The sequence below is a fragment of the Amphiprion ocellaris genome, chromosome 14, assembly GCF_022539595.1.
Source record: "Amphiprion ocellaris isolate individual 3 ecotype Okinawa chromosome 14, ASM2253959v1, whole genome shotgun sequence".
Lineage (NCBI taxonomy): Eukaryota > Metazoa > Chordata > Actinopteri > Pomacentridae > Amphiprion > Amphiprion ocellaris.
In genome coordinates, this window is record NC_072779.1 from 2288511 (window position 1) to 2303172 (window position 14662).

At 39.5% G+C, this 14662-nt stretch overlaps 2 protein-coding genes across 4 annotated transcripts in view; one reads left to right on the forward strand and one right to left on the reverse strand.

Moving 5' to 3' along the window:
* Positions 1–28: 28 nt before the first annotated feature.
* Positions 29–7424, reverse strand: ccdc90b (coiled-coil domain containing 90B). 2 transcript variants are annotated; one of them, XM_023293499.3, is made up of 9 exons: positions 7267–7424; positions 6324–6443; positions 3909–4012; positions 3530–3631; positions 2346–2387; positions 2164–2235; positions 1844–1897; positions 711–825; positions 29–595 (listed from the first exon to the last, which is right to left on the reverse strand). In XM_023293499.3, exons 1-9 carry the CDS (start codon positions 7316–7318, stop codon positions 540–542), a joined length of 717 nt encoding a protein of 238 aa, XP_023149267.1. In that variant the 5' UTR covers positions 7319–7424; the 3' UTR covers positions 29–539. The 2 variants fall into 2 exon arrangements, with proteins under 2 accessions (XP_023149267.1, XP_023149268.2); XM_023293500.3 differs by lacking the exons at positions 6324–6443; positions 7267–7424 and adding an exon at positions 5720–5887.
* An 897-nt stretch (positions 7425–8321) lies between these two features.
* alg8 (ALG8 alpha-1,3-glucosyltransferase) overlaps positions 8322–14662 on the forward strand; it is a 48611-nt gene continuing 42270 nt past the window's right edge. For both annotated transcript variants that reach the window (XM_055017051.1, XM_055017052.1), the window contains exons 1-5: positions 8322–8419; positions 9948–10026; positions 10455–10648; positions 13150–13259; positions 13436–13503. In XM_055017051.1, coding sequence (XP_054873026.1) covers positions 8334–8419; positions 9948–10026; positions 10455–10648; positions 13150–13259; positions 13436–13503 — 537 coding nt within the window. In that variant the 5' untranslated portion in view covers positions 8322–8333. The remainder of the gene's footprint in view (positions 8420–9947; positions 10027–10454; positions 10649–13149; positions 13260–13435; positions 13504–14662) is intronic.

Genomic DNA, 14662 nt, shown 5'->3' on the forward strand with positions numbered 1-14662 from the left:
TCAGAACACAAACAACAGGAATCTGACCTCAGATTAAATAAAATACTTTATTAAAAACAACTTAAAAAAATTTACAAAGTACAATTATTTTAAAAATCTAACCAAAACACATTGTTCTTAACGGGTCACTTCATTAAAATGAAATATTTTCACAGATATTTAATATGCGCATGTACTCAAAAAAGCAAGTACTTGAGTATTATCAAGTAAATTATGATCTGCTGATACATTAAAGATATGACGCTGTTTAGAGGATTTTTACACTGTTGTACTTTAAGCAAATACTACTTCTTCCACATCTAAAATTTAAAAGCATATAGTGTACTTACATAGAGTACTAGAGTAACTATGTATTTTGGAGTAGTGCTTCTGTTTTTACTTCCGTTTTTCTACATAAAGAGCCCTTTTGCCTTGTATACTTTAAGTAGATCATGCTGATAGAAGGTCTGTGCTTTTATTTTTACATCGTTGTTCTTGTACTTTTTCTGTGAAATCAGAGTTTTATTTTAGCTTTATGGCGTAGTTCTGATGTGGATCCTTCACCTCCACAGCCGGTAGACTCCCAGAGCGATGGCGAGGCAGGAGAAGACGGTCGCTGAGAGGAAACACTCAGTTTTATTCACGACAACGATACATTTTGTGAACCTTGTCCATGAGAAACAAAAAAAGCTAAAGAATCCATCAACTTCCTGTTTTTCGGGACTCATTACCTGCCAGGTAGCGAACTGTCTCCAGTTTGAGCGACTCCAGCACCGTTTTGAGCGACGCCACCTGCAGGTCGATCTTCTTGTTGACCTCCATGTTGTCGTTTTCCAGGTCAGCTTTCTGCGCACAAGAGACGTGACATCATCGAGATCAACCAATCACATCGCAGCTGCTTAAAGTCAAAGTAAACCAAACCTGGATGTCTGATCCTGCAGTTTAGCTTCATTAAGTACTGCAGTGATACATAGATGAATATTTTATTACTTTTCAGAGGAACGTGGCAGAGTTATGTGATGATCAGCGTATGTTGGTCTGTCTGTCTGTCTGTCTGTCTGTCTGTCTGTGTGTGTGTGAAACATTACTCAAAAACAGACTAACGGATTTGGATGAAACTTTCAGGGAAGGTCAGAAATGACACAAGGACCAAGTGATTAGATTTTGGCAGTGATGCAGCTTATAGTCTGGATCCACGGATTTGTTAAAGATTTCTGTATCATTGCCAGATAGCAGCACGGCATCACTGTAACCATGACAAGTGAACTCTACATCAGCTGCCTGCTGACGATCACATGATTGTGATCCTACTACAAATCCACCACTGAGGACTTATCAGGACTTATCCATCAGAAATGATACAAGTAACAACTGATTAAATTGTGGGGGTGTTTCTGAGTCCCATCAATTCCCGCCACCCGCTACATATTTAGGTCATGTGATTCGGTATCCGTGCATAACGTACACATGGATAATACAGGCCTGAGCTCAGCGTATCAGAAATGATACGACTGAGCAGCCTTGGAGGAGAATTGCGCTCTCTGAGTGTTTTTCTTGTTGATCCTTTGGAGGAAATTATTTCATTGGAGCAGCTAAAATCACTGCCAAAAGCCCACAAAGTAATAAAATATACCAGACTTAAAGCGAGTTAATAAAAATATTGTAATATGCAAAGTATACAGAGTAGAGATAAAAACTCAGTTCTTAAAATAGAATACTGTGGCATAAAAACAAAATGTTAGAAACTGACTGAGGAAAACATACAAAACGACATATTTACATGGAGCTGCTCCCAATCAGCTCCACCGACACTGTCTGGGAAACTTTGCAGTACTATTATAGAAGTACTTCAGCACTGTGTTACCTTGTGATGGAACTCTGACGTGGCCTCCATCAGCTTCTTCTCCTGTTCAGTAAACTGACAGAAAAACACAAAAATGAGCTGCAGCATCAAGACATCAATCTGGTGTCATTTAAAGCAGCAGCTGCAGGTTTCAGGTCATCATTAATGTACCTCAGATGAAGAGTTCAATGATCGTATGGCGACTTGGAAATCAGATTCTGCCTTTATAGTTTCTGGCTGATAAATTGTGGAATTTGCTAAATATTACATTATTATATTACATCTTTGGTGTTCAGAGGTTAAATAACGATGCGTTCACATCCTGATGCTTCCATACTCACCATGTCGGAGATCCTGCTTCTCTCCAGGTTGATGTCCAGTTTGGTTTCTGCTCGGACTTTCTCAGTCTCCTCCTGAACAAAAACATCCACAGACATACGGTATGTTCCCAAAACTCCAAAACCAACCAGAAGACAAAGTAACCAAAGAGACGATGTTAGTCTCAGAGAAACATCCTTCTTACCTTCAGTCTGTTCTGCAGCTGCTCCAGCTCTCGCTTCATTTTCTGCCAGAACACAAAAGTTTTAAAGCAGCATTTAGCGCAATTAGAATCTGAAAGTCCTTCAGCAACAATCTAACAAGACTTTCCTAGATTTCTGTATTATTACTGTCTTAATTATCAGGATTAAGACTCTGTTGCAATTTAGTTCAGAAAAACATTAATATTGTGATTTATAGTTATTGACATTTAGAAAAACCTAAACTGTGAACTATTGTGCACATTAGACTGATGTAGGTAATAAACTGTGATATCAATTTAAATTTTATCAGTTAATAGTGGATTCAAATAAAAATTCATGCAGTTTTACTAAATTTGTAACATTTTCTCCCATTTTAGCAGCTCTTAAATTCGCTCGACTCTTCAGTTTAATTTTTAAACATATTCTGACAGTTTTTACAGAAGGGTTTGCTAATATATTTCTAGAATATTTTACTCCTAAAGCATGACATTTTTTCTGGCTGTTCATATTATTTTCAGATTTAGGTGTGAATTATAAAAAGAGAAACCAAAATCCTTCAGAAATCTCAGATTCGAAAACGTCAACAAAATGAAACAAGGATATTAAAGCCGGTTTTATCCAGTGTTCATGTTGCATACATGTGTTTTAACAAGACAATGCTTTATTTGCAGATTCAAACATAAAATTTAAGAAAAATTGCAATACAAAACATAATTGTCTTAATGTGTATAATCAGTTGGGGAAGTTTTATGTTGATATCTGTTAGTTAAAAGTTTTACCCTATTCTCCTGTCATGCATTTTAAAGCGTTGCTGCACATTGTCGACAACAATCTCATTTAAAATAAGAAAAAAGAAAAATTTCCAATTAAACATGTCAATATTGTTTGGGAAAAGCTTTGAAAAAAATGTGGCACTCAATTTTTAATAATTCTTGTATAATAGGGATAAAATAGTTCACGTATAAGGTGAATAAAAGAGGACCAAGAATTGTGCCTTGTGGAACACCTCTACTAACTATCATCTTGTCCTACAAAGAGGAGTTTTTCTGGAAAAATATTCTGATCCACAGAATCTAATGCATCAGATAGATGTATAAAAAGTGCAGCAGGGTGTTTATGAGTGTCCATGACATTAACGAGAAATAATACAACTGTTGTGCTGCAGCATGCAGAGACACCAGAGTACCGTGTTTTCAGACCGCAGGTTGGCGAACTCGCTCTTCTCCAGAATCACCATGTCCTTCCTGACCGAGTCCAGATGAGCCATGATCTGCTGCACCGCGATCTCCTGAAGAGCAAGGACAAGAGGTCAGGAAACCACTTTGGAAGTAAATAGAAGCCCGAAATATGACTCTCTGGCAAAAATATTATTACATATACAAATTAAATATACAAAATATGTCCTCTAAATGGCAACAAGTTTGCAACCAAAACTTCTTTCATTAAAGTCCTGCAGATAACAGCGGGGACATAAGGCTTCTCTAAAACACAATAAATATGTGACATCCAGTAATAATAAAGCTAACTGCCCATCTCTAGTCTAGCACGCTGCCAGGTGATCCTACCTGGTGGGATTTGGTCACCATGTCTTTATAAATGATGTCCATGTTGGCCGTGGCCAGAGTGACCAGAGCAGAGACGATCAGCTCCGCCTGCCGCTTCTCAAAACCTGTAGATAATTTACAAGTCATAGTTTTACGGATGTTTTGCCACTCAGACTACAGTTCACGTTAAAGCAGAGAGCATTGTGTTCAGCCAGCAATGGGCACCATGACAAAGGCTTCTGAGGAGGTTAATGACCTCCAACTAGGGCTGGGCGATATGGCCTAAAAAAAAAATCTCAGATTTTTTCACAAAAAAATCCTGATTCACGATTTATCCGATTTTTTTTTTTTTTACCCCCTACCTATTCTCAGCACCCCGGAGTCCAGTCTACTCTATGCAAATAAGCTGCAGCCCTCTCCAGGTAAACACACCGGATCGCAGCTGGAAATGCACTGCATGTGGCATGCTGGTCTGGTTGCGGTGCATTTCCCGCTGTGATCCGGTGTGTTTACCTGGAGAGGGCTGCAGCTTAATTTGCATAAAGTAGACTGACTTCTACTTCAGTGGTTCCCAACCTGTGTGGCTTGGAGCCCCTCCTATAAGCTGCACCCCAGCCCCACCACCACATAAGTACACTACGAAACATAAGAGGGAAGTTACTGAATTGTATTACTAATAGAAAATTCCAAAAAAATATTTTATATCAAACCAAGAGTTCAAGAGTTGTACTATGACGAGGAGCAGAAAGTTTATGGCTGCAGTAAATTTGTTGACACTACAATGTATAAGAGTTAAGTTATTGATTTTTTGTTAAACTAAAAAAATCCTTACAATTATGAGAAAAAATATTTAATATCAAACCAAGAGTTGTAGTATGACCAGCAGGAGCAGTAAATTTGTTGAATATTTGTGTCTCTTCGCTGTTGAAGCGGTTTTGCATTTTGCAGACGGTCCCTGTTCACTCGTCGCACAGCCAGCTGCTCATAGACACCAATGTTATTTGTGTAGCTTAAAAGACAGATACTTTTGATTAAACTGGGCTTGTAGCATAGTCTACCTTACAACGATGAAAAAGAGGCATCGTTTATGTTTAGACAACGTATATTTAATGAATTATTGATGCCGGAAGTCCGAATTTGTGAATATCTTTCCGACTTTACCAAACTGTGTTTTATTTCCTGACGTCGCCGTAATTCGCTGGCTTCATGCTGTCATTTGCGAGCATTTCACCACAAATAACACAATTCTGTCTTGTTCTTTAATAAAACCAAATTTAAGGTAACTCTCTAAGTATAGCCGGAGTTTTTAGGTACTGATGAATCTTTACCCGTTTTGTGTTTTTCAGACACCGTTTCCGTCAGTAATTTTCTAACTAACACAAACTAATGAATGGGGATGAACTAGAGCCAACCTGAAGAAAGACCAAATAAATGTGTTTTTAAAATGTTTTATAAGTAGACTTGTGATGACACAGCGAGTCTGTTACTCTGATTTTATCCAGAATGTAAAAATCTATTTTTTATAACATCACAGCCTCAGAGCAGACAAAGCGGACCCCAGGTTGAGAACCACTGTTCTACTTTATGCAAATTGGATGCGGGTGCGGAGATTCCGCATCGTGAAACTGTCCTCAAACTTCTAAACTAGGCGTCAGTGACCTAAAACAAGGACAGATTCAGCTGCTGCACAGATTATTTCTTGCCTCAAATGCTTTCAGAAATACTTTTCGGTGACGTGTTTTTTTTAAATAAAAGGTAAAGTTTGAGGCGGAGCCGCTGTATTTATCCGACTTGTCTGCCGGACTGTCCAGCTGAAAGCTCGGTGACCTCACCACGTAGCGGCCTGCTGTTGCTCAGAGCTGTCATGTGACCATGTTGTGGTCCGCTAGTGACCGCCGTCCGTGCCATTTTCAGATGTGGTGCGTTGCCGTGCGGGAAAATATCATCTAGTGGACACGTGCCTTTAGATCTGCACCGCTCGCCGCCATGTTGTTTGTATATCAAGCGCGGGGGGGGAGGGGGCGCACTCTGAACTACGGGAGCCCAGCGGGAAGGCGTTGGTGGCGGATGTTGATGAGAAAATCGATTTTCATTAAAACAAATCGACATTAAGTACAAACTCGAATTAATCGATAAAATCGATTTATCGCCCAGCCCTACCTCCAACACCACTTAACTAAGACTAAAAGGGATATACTGTTGTAAGTGTACTTAATTCAGACTATTGATTAGTGATTGGAACAAAATAACTCAAACTTTGCATCTGTAGATGAAACAAAAAAACCAAACTTGTGTCTACTGAAGTTTAAAATGGGAAACATTCGGAGTTGACATTTTCGGTTATTATGTGATAATTACAAAGGAAACCTGAAAACAGACAGATTCTCAGGCAGCTTCTGAACCGAGTTTTTCAGCAGTTTTGATTATATTCCTCACCGCTGTTCTCCAGCTCCGTCACCATGGCGTGGGAGTCGAAGGTGAGTTTTCGCTGCTCCAGAGGGGTCAGTTCAACTTTCCTCAGATCGAATGCAGCCGACGGCGCTCCCACATGGAAACCTTCCACACAGACACACAAAAACACACATTTTCATCTGGTTTTAGTCTGTTCATGCACTTTTGCTTAGCATAAAGACTGGTAACACAATCGAACTACAGAGACACACAAGGACAACAAAGTGACGAATAATGACCACTAATGAACTCTGGAAATGACAATAAGGAGAAACAAAACAACCAGAATGTGACACGAAATATCACAACATGACGCCAAAAGACAAGAAAGACACAAAACAACCACAATGTGACACAAAAAAAGAGAAACAAAATAAGCAAGATACAAAATAGATAAAAATGGACACAAAATGACCACGAAGAGACACGCAGCAACCACAAAACTACAAAAAAGACAACAAAGTGACATGAAACAACCAGAAAAACACAAAATAATCAGACACAAAGCAACAACAAAAATACCAAACAACCACAAAGACACAAAAAATAATCAGACACAAAAGAACAACAAAGACAACAAAGTGACATAACACGACCAGAAAGAGACGCAAAATAACCACTAAGAGACACAAAATAATCATAAAGAGACACAAAAAGCAACAAAGTGACATGAAACGACCAGAAAGAGACGCAAAATAATAATAAAGACACAAAACAACCACTAAGAGACACAAAACAACCACAGAAACACAAAAAAAACTTCACAGAGACAAAACACACACCGAGTGATGCAAAGCTGCTGATTTGTTGATATTTATTACTCTGAGTGATCAATCGGCTCCTGTTTATACTTCTGTACTTGAGTAAATGTATTCCTGTTGCAGGGTCTCCCGGCATGCTTTGCGGGAACTCGTTTACAGGAACTCACCTTTCCACGGAACGACCCTCTGTGGGGCGAAGCGCCGCAGCAGTGCGTTCATCCCGGACAGTTCAGTCACGCCGTGGAGACACGGACACAGACACGGACACACTCACACTGTCAGATCACACTCAGCTGTTACACCGGATACACTGTGACTGTCGGGATGTTGCCTTCAGGAACCGTCGGGACACCAGGGCACTGTAAAACAGTCCTGCAGAATTATGGGAAGCAGCGCCCTCCTCTAGTTAAAACAACTACACTGAAGTTTAACACTGAAGTGTCGTTTCTAATAATCACAACAGTTAATTAGTGAATTATTTCTCAGTGTCTGATAATTCCTATAAAATACAGGTAAAAGAACACTTTACTGATCCCCACAATAAAATGATGAACACATGAATATAACAATTACATAATCCAGTAATACAGTACAGAACATGTTATTCTGCTTTATTTTCAAGTCTTTCTAGACTGCTGAGTCACTGTTAGTTTTCTGACTTATTATTAGTGGCGGCCAAAATATTCAAGAATATCACGAAAGTCGATCTGTACATACTTTCCTTCATTAGACAGAATTTAATTGATCAATTTACTCATTTTACTCATTTGTTAAATTCCTTATATAGTACACATGGACCTATGGATGTTCAGTATTTGTTCTAACTCCTCCAATGAAAGCATGTTTTAGTTTTTTTGTCATTTGTTATCAATTTAAACTGAACCTGACAGTTCTACTTTATAGTTTTGTACGTTAATAAATACACTTATAACCACCTAAATGCACTCATAGCAGCATTAAGCAACGAGATTTCAGAATTCCCGATATTAGACGGTGACATTTAAGGTGTCTCTATGATTATGTCATGTCCGCGTTATTTTTTTTTAAAATTTATTTTATTTTCAGTTTTTTAGCGAAACCATTTAAACAACAGTATAAAATGACAAAGTAGTCGAGATGTTTTATTCGAAAGTTAAAAAAATAAAATGAAGAGAGTAAAAAAAAAATAAACGGAATTGTTCCGGTTCGTTGTTGTCAATAAAGTTGCGTCGAACAGATTCAAATCCTCGCTGTGATGGCGGCTCGTGTGGACATCGGCTTCTGGTTTCCAGCGTTAGCTCTGGGAGTTTCCTTCCTCAAATGTCTCTTCATCAACGCCTAGTGAGTGCAGAACCTTCGCTGTGGGCTGGTTTTATTTAGCGGCGCAGTTTCGGGGCGATGCTTTCATTTGTTCGTCGTTAATTTAAACTCCGCTACGACGCTTGTTAGCATCGAGCTAACAGAAGGAGCACCGAGCGTTAGCTTCAAGCCCCAAAATCTAGTTTTTAAGTAAATAATCACAGAAATGGAGCTGCTTTGAGGGAATATCTGATGAGTGTGGTTAGAAAACAAGTTACCCGTGGAGCTGTTAGCGTTATTTAACTGTATTTAAAGAGAGGAGGTGTTGTGGTAATGTTAGCTCTACGTGTTTTTAACTCCGGATAGTTTAACCCAGTAGCCTCTAGATGGCGCCGTTTTTCTTTGCAGCAGGAGGGTCAGAGTCAGGTTCCACAATCAGCCCAATATGATCTCCAGTGACCAGTAAAATCACAGCATAATAACCTATAAATACCCACAACTCCAAATGTTTCCTTTGTTTTAGTGCAAAAATGTTCACATTTTAAGGAATTATCTTTTTACAAAACATCATGAACAACCTGAAATTTATTAAGAAAAATAAGTTCAATTTCAGCAATATTGTGCCTGAGTTTATCATTTCCACATTACAACTTCCAGATCAAAGAATGTCTACAAAGGAACACAATATTTAGTCACAGCTGTCTGGAGTGGACGATGTAGTATTATACTTTATGATTTAAATGGCAAAAGTCAGACAAAAACAAGACAAAATATTACAAAACTGAGACACAAAATAACAAAAACGAGAAACAAAATGACAAAAATTAGATAAACAACATGAAACAAAACAAAAAAAGAAACAATTAGACAAAAAAGTTACAAAGTCACAAAAAATGGACAAATGACAAAAATGAGAAAAAATGACACAAAAATGACAAAAGTGAGAAGCAAAACGACAAAAATGTAGACAAATGACAAAAGCATGAGACAAATGACAAGTCAGACAAAAAACAAGACAAAATATTACAAAAATAAGACACAAAATGATAAAAGAACCATGAACAATCTAATATTTTAGTTTATGATCAAAACAACTTGTCATGGTCTAGAAGTTATTTAAAGTTTATAGTTTTACAGATTTACAATCTGCAGTTAATGTCTCCTCTGGAATTTTTGCACTTTAAGGGCCGGATTGGACCCTCTGGAGGACCGCATGTTTGACATCCCTGTTTTACAGGTTTCACAAAGAATATTAAGCAGAGACACTTCCTGCTGAAGTGTTTAATTTGCTGTGTTAGTTTTACTTTGTCTTATGCTGTTATTTTCTGAGTGGAGTCATCAGAAATATAAAAAATGCAGTGTTTTATCACCTCAAGCCAAACTTCTATGGAAAACATTTTAATTTAGTAATGTATCGCACCAGTCATAATACACGGTTTAATGTATCAACAGAATCAGTATAAATTAAATTGTCTAACATTCAGACTCCTGCAATTGTGACTAAAGTGAGTTCACTTTTAGGTACATTAGTGTCGGTCTGTAGTTCACCTGCCACTGTGTTTGTCTTCAGTCATTCCACAGACTTCGAGGTTCACAGGAACTGGTTGGCCATCACTCACAGCCTGCCGGTGTCCAGGTGGTACCATGAGGTGAGTGATGAAGTGAAACACTGATGCTAAATGGGAGGAGAATCTTTGGGATGTTCTGGAGAAGACTTTGTGCAACAGTCCGACTTTCCCATCATCAGTATAAGATCTTGGTAGAAAATTAGTGCATCTATGGACAGAAATAAATGCTGTGACATTGCAGAAGATTATCGAAACGATGCCACAGCGAATGAGTGCCGTAATGAAAGCTAAAGCTGGTCCAGCAAAATATTGAGTGTGCTGCTTTCTTTTTGGCCGGGCAGTGTATTTCCTTCCACGTGTCAGTGATGAGAACATAAGTCCAGAAAGCAGCTACCTCATTCAGAAACACAAGCAACCAAAGCTGATACCCATCTTCATGTTACCCGTTTTCTCTGACTGGAGTTGTAGTTTCTGTCGAGCTGACTGACTCGTGCGGCATGTTTCCGTAGAACACGTCAGAGTGGACTCTGGATTACCCACCGCTGTTCGCCTGGTTCGAGTTCGGCCTGTCCCACGTGGCTCAGCACTTTGACAGGAACATGTTGCAGGTGGAGAATCTAAACTACGCCAGCCCGTCCACGGTGCTTTTCCAGAGGCTGTCGGTCATTTTCACCGATGTGGTTTTTATCTACGCTGCCAAAGAGTAAGTCAATCATCCGATCACAGCCTTTATTAAATGTACGTCTTGAACTAACAGCACACAGCTGATTCACAACGGACTAGCATAGCCTGCCCTGTGAATCCAATGACCAAAACCAGAAGTGATAAGTAATTAGAATCATGATGGATTACAGAATATCCAATTTCTGTTTGAAAACAGAACCTTTCCCCATGAAAACACAGTCAAATACAGAGACAAAATAAACACAAGGGACCAAAAAAGACCACAAACACAAAAGAGCAGCCACAAAAAGATAAAAACTGACTACAAACAAACAGACCAGGGGCCTCATTTATAAAACATTGCGTAGGATCCACACTAAAAGTTTGACTACGCCGAAAACCTGAAATAGGCGTACGCCAAAAAATATCCTGATTTATAAAACCGTGCGTACGCACAACTGCACGCAATTTCCCATTTATAAATCACACTCCAGCTGGAAGATTGCGTAGGTGGATCCACCTCACATCCCGCCCACGACACACCCACATTTTACCATGAATGGTCAATGCAAAGTAACTCATGAATGTATTTCCATATAAACAAGCTGCTGATCCACGGCATTTTACGCTCAGTCATGGCAGAAAAAAGAAAAGGAAATTTTTCGGAGACCAAGACAGAGGTGCTTGTGGATGAGGTGGAGGCCAGGAAGAGTATTTTGTTTGGTGGTCATAGTAGTGGCATCACTAACAAAAGAAAAGGCACTGAGTGGCAGCAAGTTGTCACCTCTTTCAACAGTGTGAGTTCCACAGAGAGAACTGTGGCAGAGGTGAAAAGGAAGTGGTCTGATTTGAAGGTGGAGGCCAAGAAGAGAGTGACATGCCATCACCAAAGCGTGTCTGCTACAGGTGGAGGTAGAGGCAAACCCGAGCCCACACCTCTGGACAGCAGGATAGCGTCCATCCTCGGGACGGCCAGCGGGTGTGGAATCATGTCAGAGAAGGAAGGAGACACCGATTTGGCAGAGCCCACAGAGGAGACCGGTAAAGTACAGTTTTATCTGTTTATTAAATGTATTAGATATTTAAATGGACTTGTAAAAAGGCAGTGGACTTATGCTTTTTGTCCTCAGTCACTCTAGAGTATGAAACACTGGCTGACGAGGAGGTTCTGACCACAGCGTGTCCTGTCAGCGTGGATGAATCCTGGCTGTCCCCAGTACAAGTACATCCTGAGACCATGGCACACCCAGAAGTGGTCGGATCCTGACAGACAGAGTCCTACAATCACAAAGGGACACCATCGGTGCCATAAATGAAATACGGGATGAGCTCCAGCAAATACGCACCGTAATGAACAACATGTGTGAGGTCCTGTCTGACATTGCCGCCTCTATTAAAGATCTTGTTAAAAAAAAAATGAAACGTACTTTCGGTCTTTTTGCAAACGCTGCATAACACCCTGGCTCTACAAATGCAATATGTGATGACAATAAAGGTTTGGGATAAATCTGGCTTCAATTCACCACCTCACCATCTGGCACTGCCGTTCCCTCTGTCTCCAAAATGTCCGTAAGCAAGCATCAATTTTGGCGCAGTGGTGCGCAAATTCTCACGCCAAGTTTATTTTTATAAATCAACCTTTGCGTTGGAAGTGGCGTACGTAACTTTCTAGCCCCGTTTTGTGCGTACGCAAGCTTTATAAATAAGGCCCCAGGTATAATCACAAAGAAGCAAAAAAAAGACCACAAATCAACAAAAGATGGGTGCAAAATTCCTATAAATAGACAAAAGACAACTACAATCAGACCTGAAAGACTACAAATGGAGGAAGAATGACCACAAACAGACAAAAAAACAACCACAAAGAGAAAAAAGATCACAAATAAGTGAAGTATGACCATGGACATAGAAAAGACCGCAATGACATGGAAGACAATTATAGAGACCAAAAAGACAAAGAATGACCGCAAGGGACAAAAAACGACAACAAAGAAGCAGGAAAAAAGAGTGCAAATAGACAAGATGAACACAAAATGACTATAAATAGACAAAAGACAGCTAGAACGAGACTAAAAAGACTACAAATAGATTGAGTGACCACAGAGACCAAAAAAGACTATTAATAAACAAAAAAGACTACAAATAGTCAAAATATGACCACAAAGAGACTAAATAAGACTATAAATTAACTAGTCGACCCCGAACAGTCAAAACATGATGATTATGAAATGGAAAAAAGAGTAGAAAATGACTATAAATGCACAAAAGATGACCACAAAGAGACTACAAATAGGCAAAATATACAAAAAAGGCAACAACAGAGACAAAAAAGTGACCACAAAAGGATCATTTTAAACCTCAAAGGGCTGTAAAATGACAACAATCGGTGCAGCTATGTGTTGTGTAGCGTTTTTATGTGTCTCTGTCCTGTTATTTGTCACAGTGAGCAGCCAGATTAGCTGCTGATTATCAGTTTAGTAATGCAGAGAGGTTTAAGTATCTGCAGAGACATGTGCTCGCTCATGATTGGCTGTTCTCCAGGTGCTGCAGGTGCGTTCAGGAGCAGAAGGGCTCTCGGGACGTTTTGAACCGGCCGTCCTTCGTCCTGGCCGTGCTGCTGCTGTGGAACTTCGGCCTCCTCATTGTCGACCGTATCCTTCATGTATTTAAATCAGATGTCTAAAGGGAAGATTATGAGAATTAATTAGTGAAGTTCTAGTGGGTGGAGCTTTATACTGACAAGTCTTGGTAATGTTCGCCCTCCTCATGTTTGTAAATGTGTGAATGTTCTTCAACGCAGCGACTTTTCCTTCACATTTTCCCTCAGATATTCACTTCCAGTACAACGGCTTCCTGTTTGGTGTCCTGCTGCTGTCGGTGGCGAAACACCTGCAGGTACAAACTTCAGTTTCCTCTGATTTCGTTTCCACAAAGCTCTGTGTTTCTATACGAATCAACCAGAACTCCATTTGTTGCTATGAGAGCCTGAAAGTCCTTCCGTTTGGCTCGAGTACGCTGGAAAATCTAGATTACGGAGAAACCAGACCAGGAAGTTGGATAAATGAATTACACCAAGGAATGCGGAGTTATGTGACGATCGGCATTGGTTTGTCCATCTGTCTGTCTGTTAGAAACATTACTCAGAAACAGACAAACGGATTTGGATGACATTTTCAGGGAAGGTCAGAAATGACACATGGACCAAGTGATTAGATTCTGGCAGTGATGCGGCTTATAGTCTGGATCCACGGATTTGTTAAAGATTTCTGTATCATTGCCAGATAGCGGCACGGCGTCACTGTAACCATGACAACAAGTGAAGAGTTTGAAGACATTTTAAAGTCATTTTGGACACATTTTTGGTAATTTTTTTTAACCCTTCTCTGCCATCTTTGACAATAAACTCATTTAGGACAGATTTTGAACAGTTCAGGGGGATTATTTAAGCAAGTTCTGGACAAATTTGAGTAATTTCTAGTCATTTTGCACATATTTTTGACATTCTAACAACATTTTGAGAATACACTTATTTTCCGAGTCATTTTGGACATGTTTTAATTGTTTTTAGTGATTTTTGGAACCCTTCTAAGCCATCCTAGATGTTTAACTCATTTTGGACAGATTGTGAACAGGAAAAGAGGATTTTTTTAGCACTTTCTGGACAAATTTCTAATAATTTTGGACAAATGTGGAGATTTGTTAAAGATTTCTGTATCATTGCCAGATAGCGGCACAGCGTCACTGTAACCATGACAACAAGTGAAATACTACATCAGCTGCCTGCTGATGATCACATGATTGTGATCCTACTACAAATCCACCGCTGAGGACTTATCAGGACTTATCCATCAGAAATTATCCAAGGAACACTTGATTAAATTGTGGGGGTGTTTCTGAGTCTCATCAATTCCCGCCGCCTGCTACATATTTAGGTCACGTCATTTGGTATCTGTACATAACGTACACATGTAGAACACACACCTGTGCTCAGTGCAAAGTCATTTTGTTTGTGGGTACATCTATATTAAATGGACACATTCTATGTTGCCTTGAT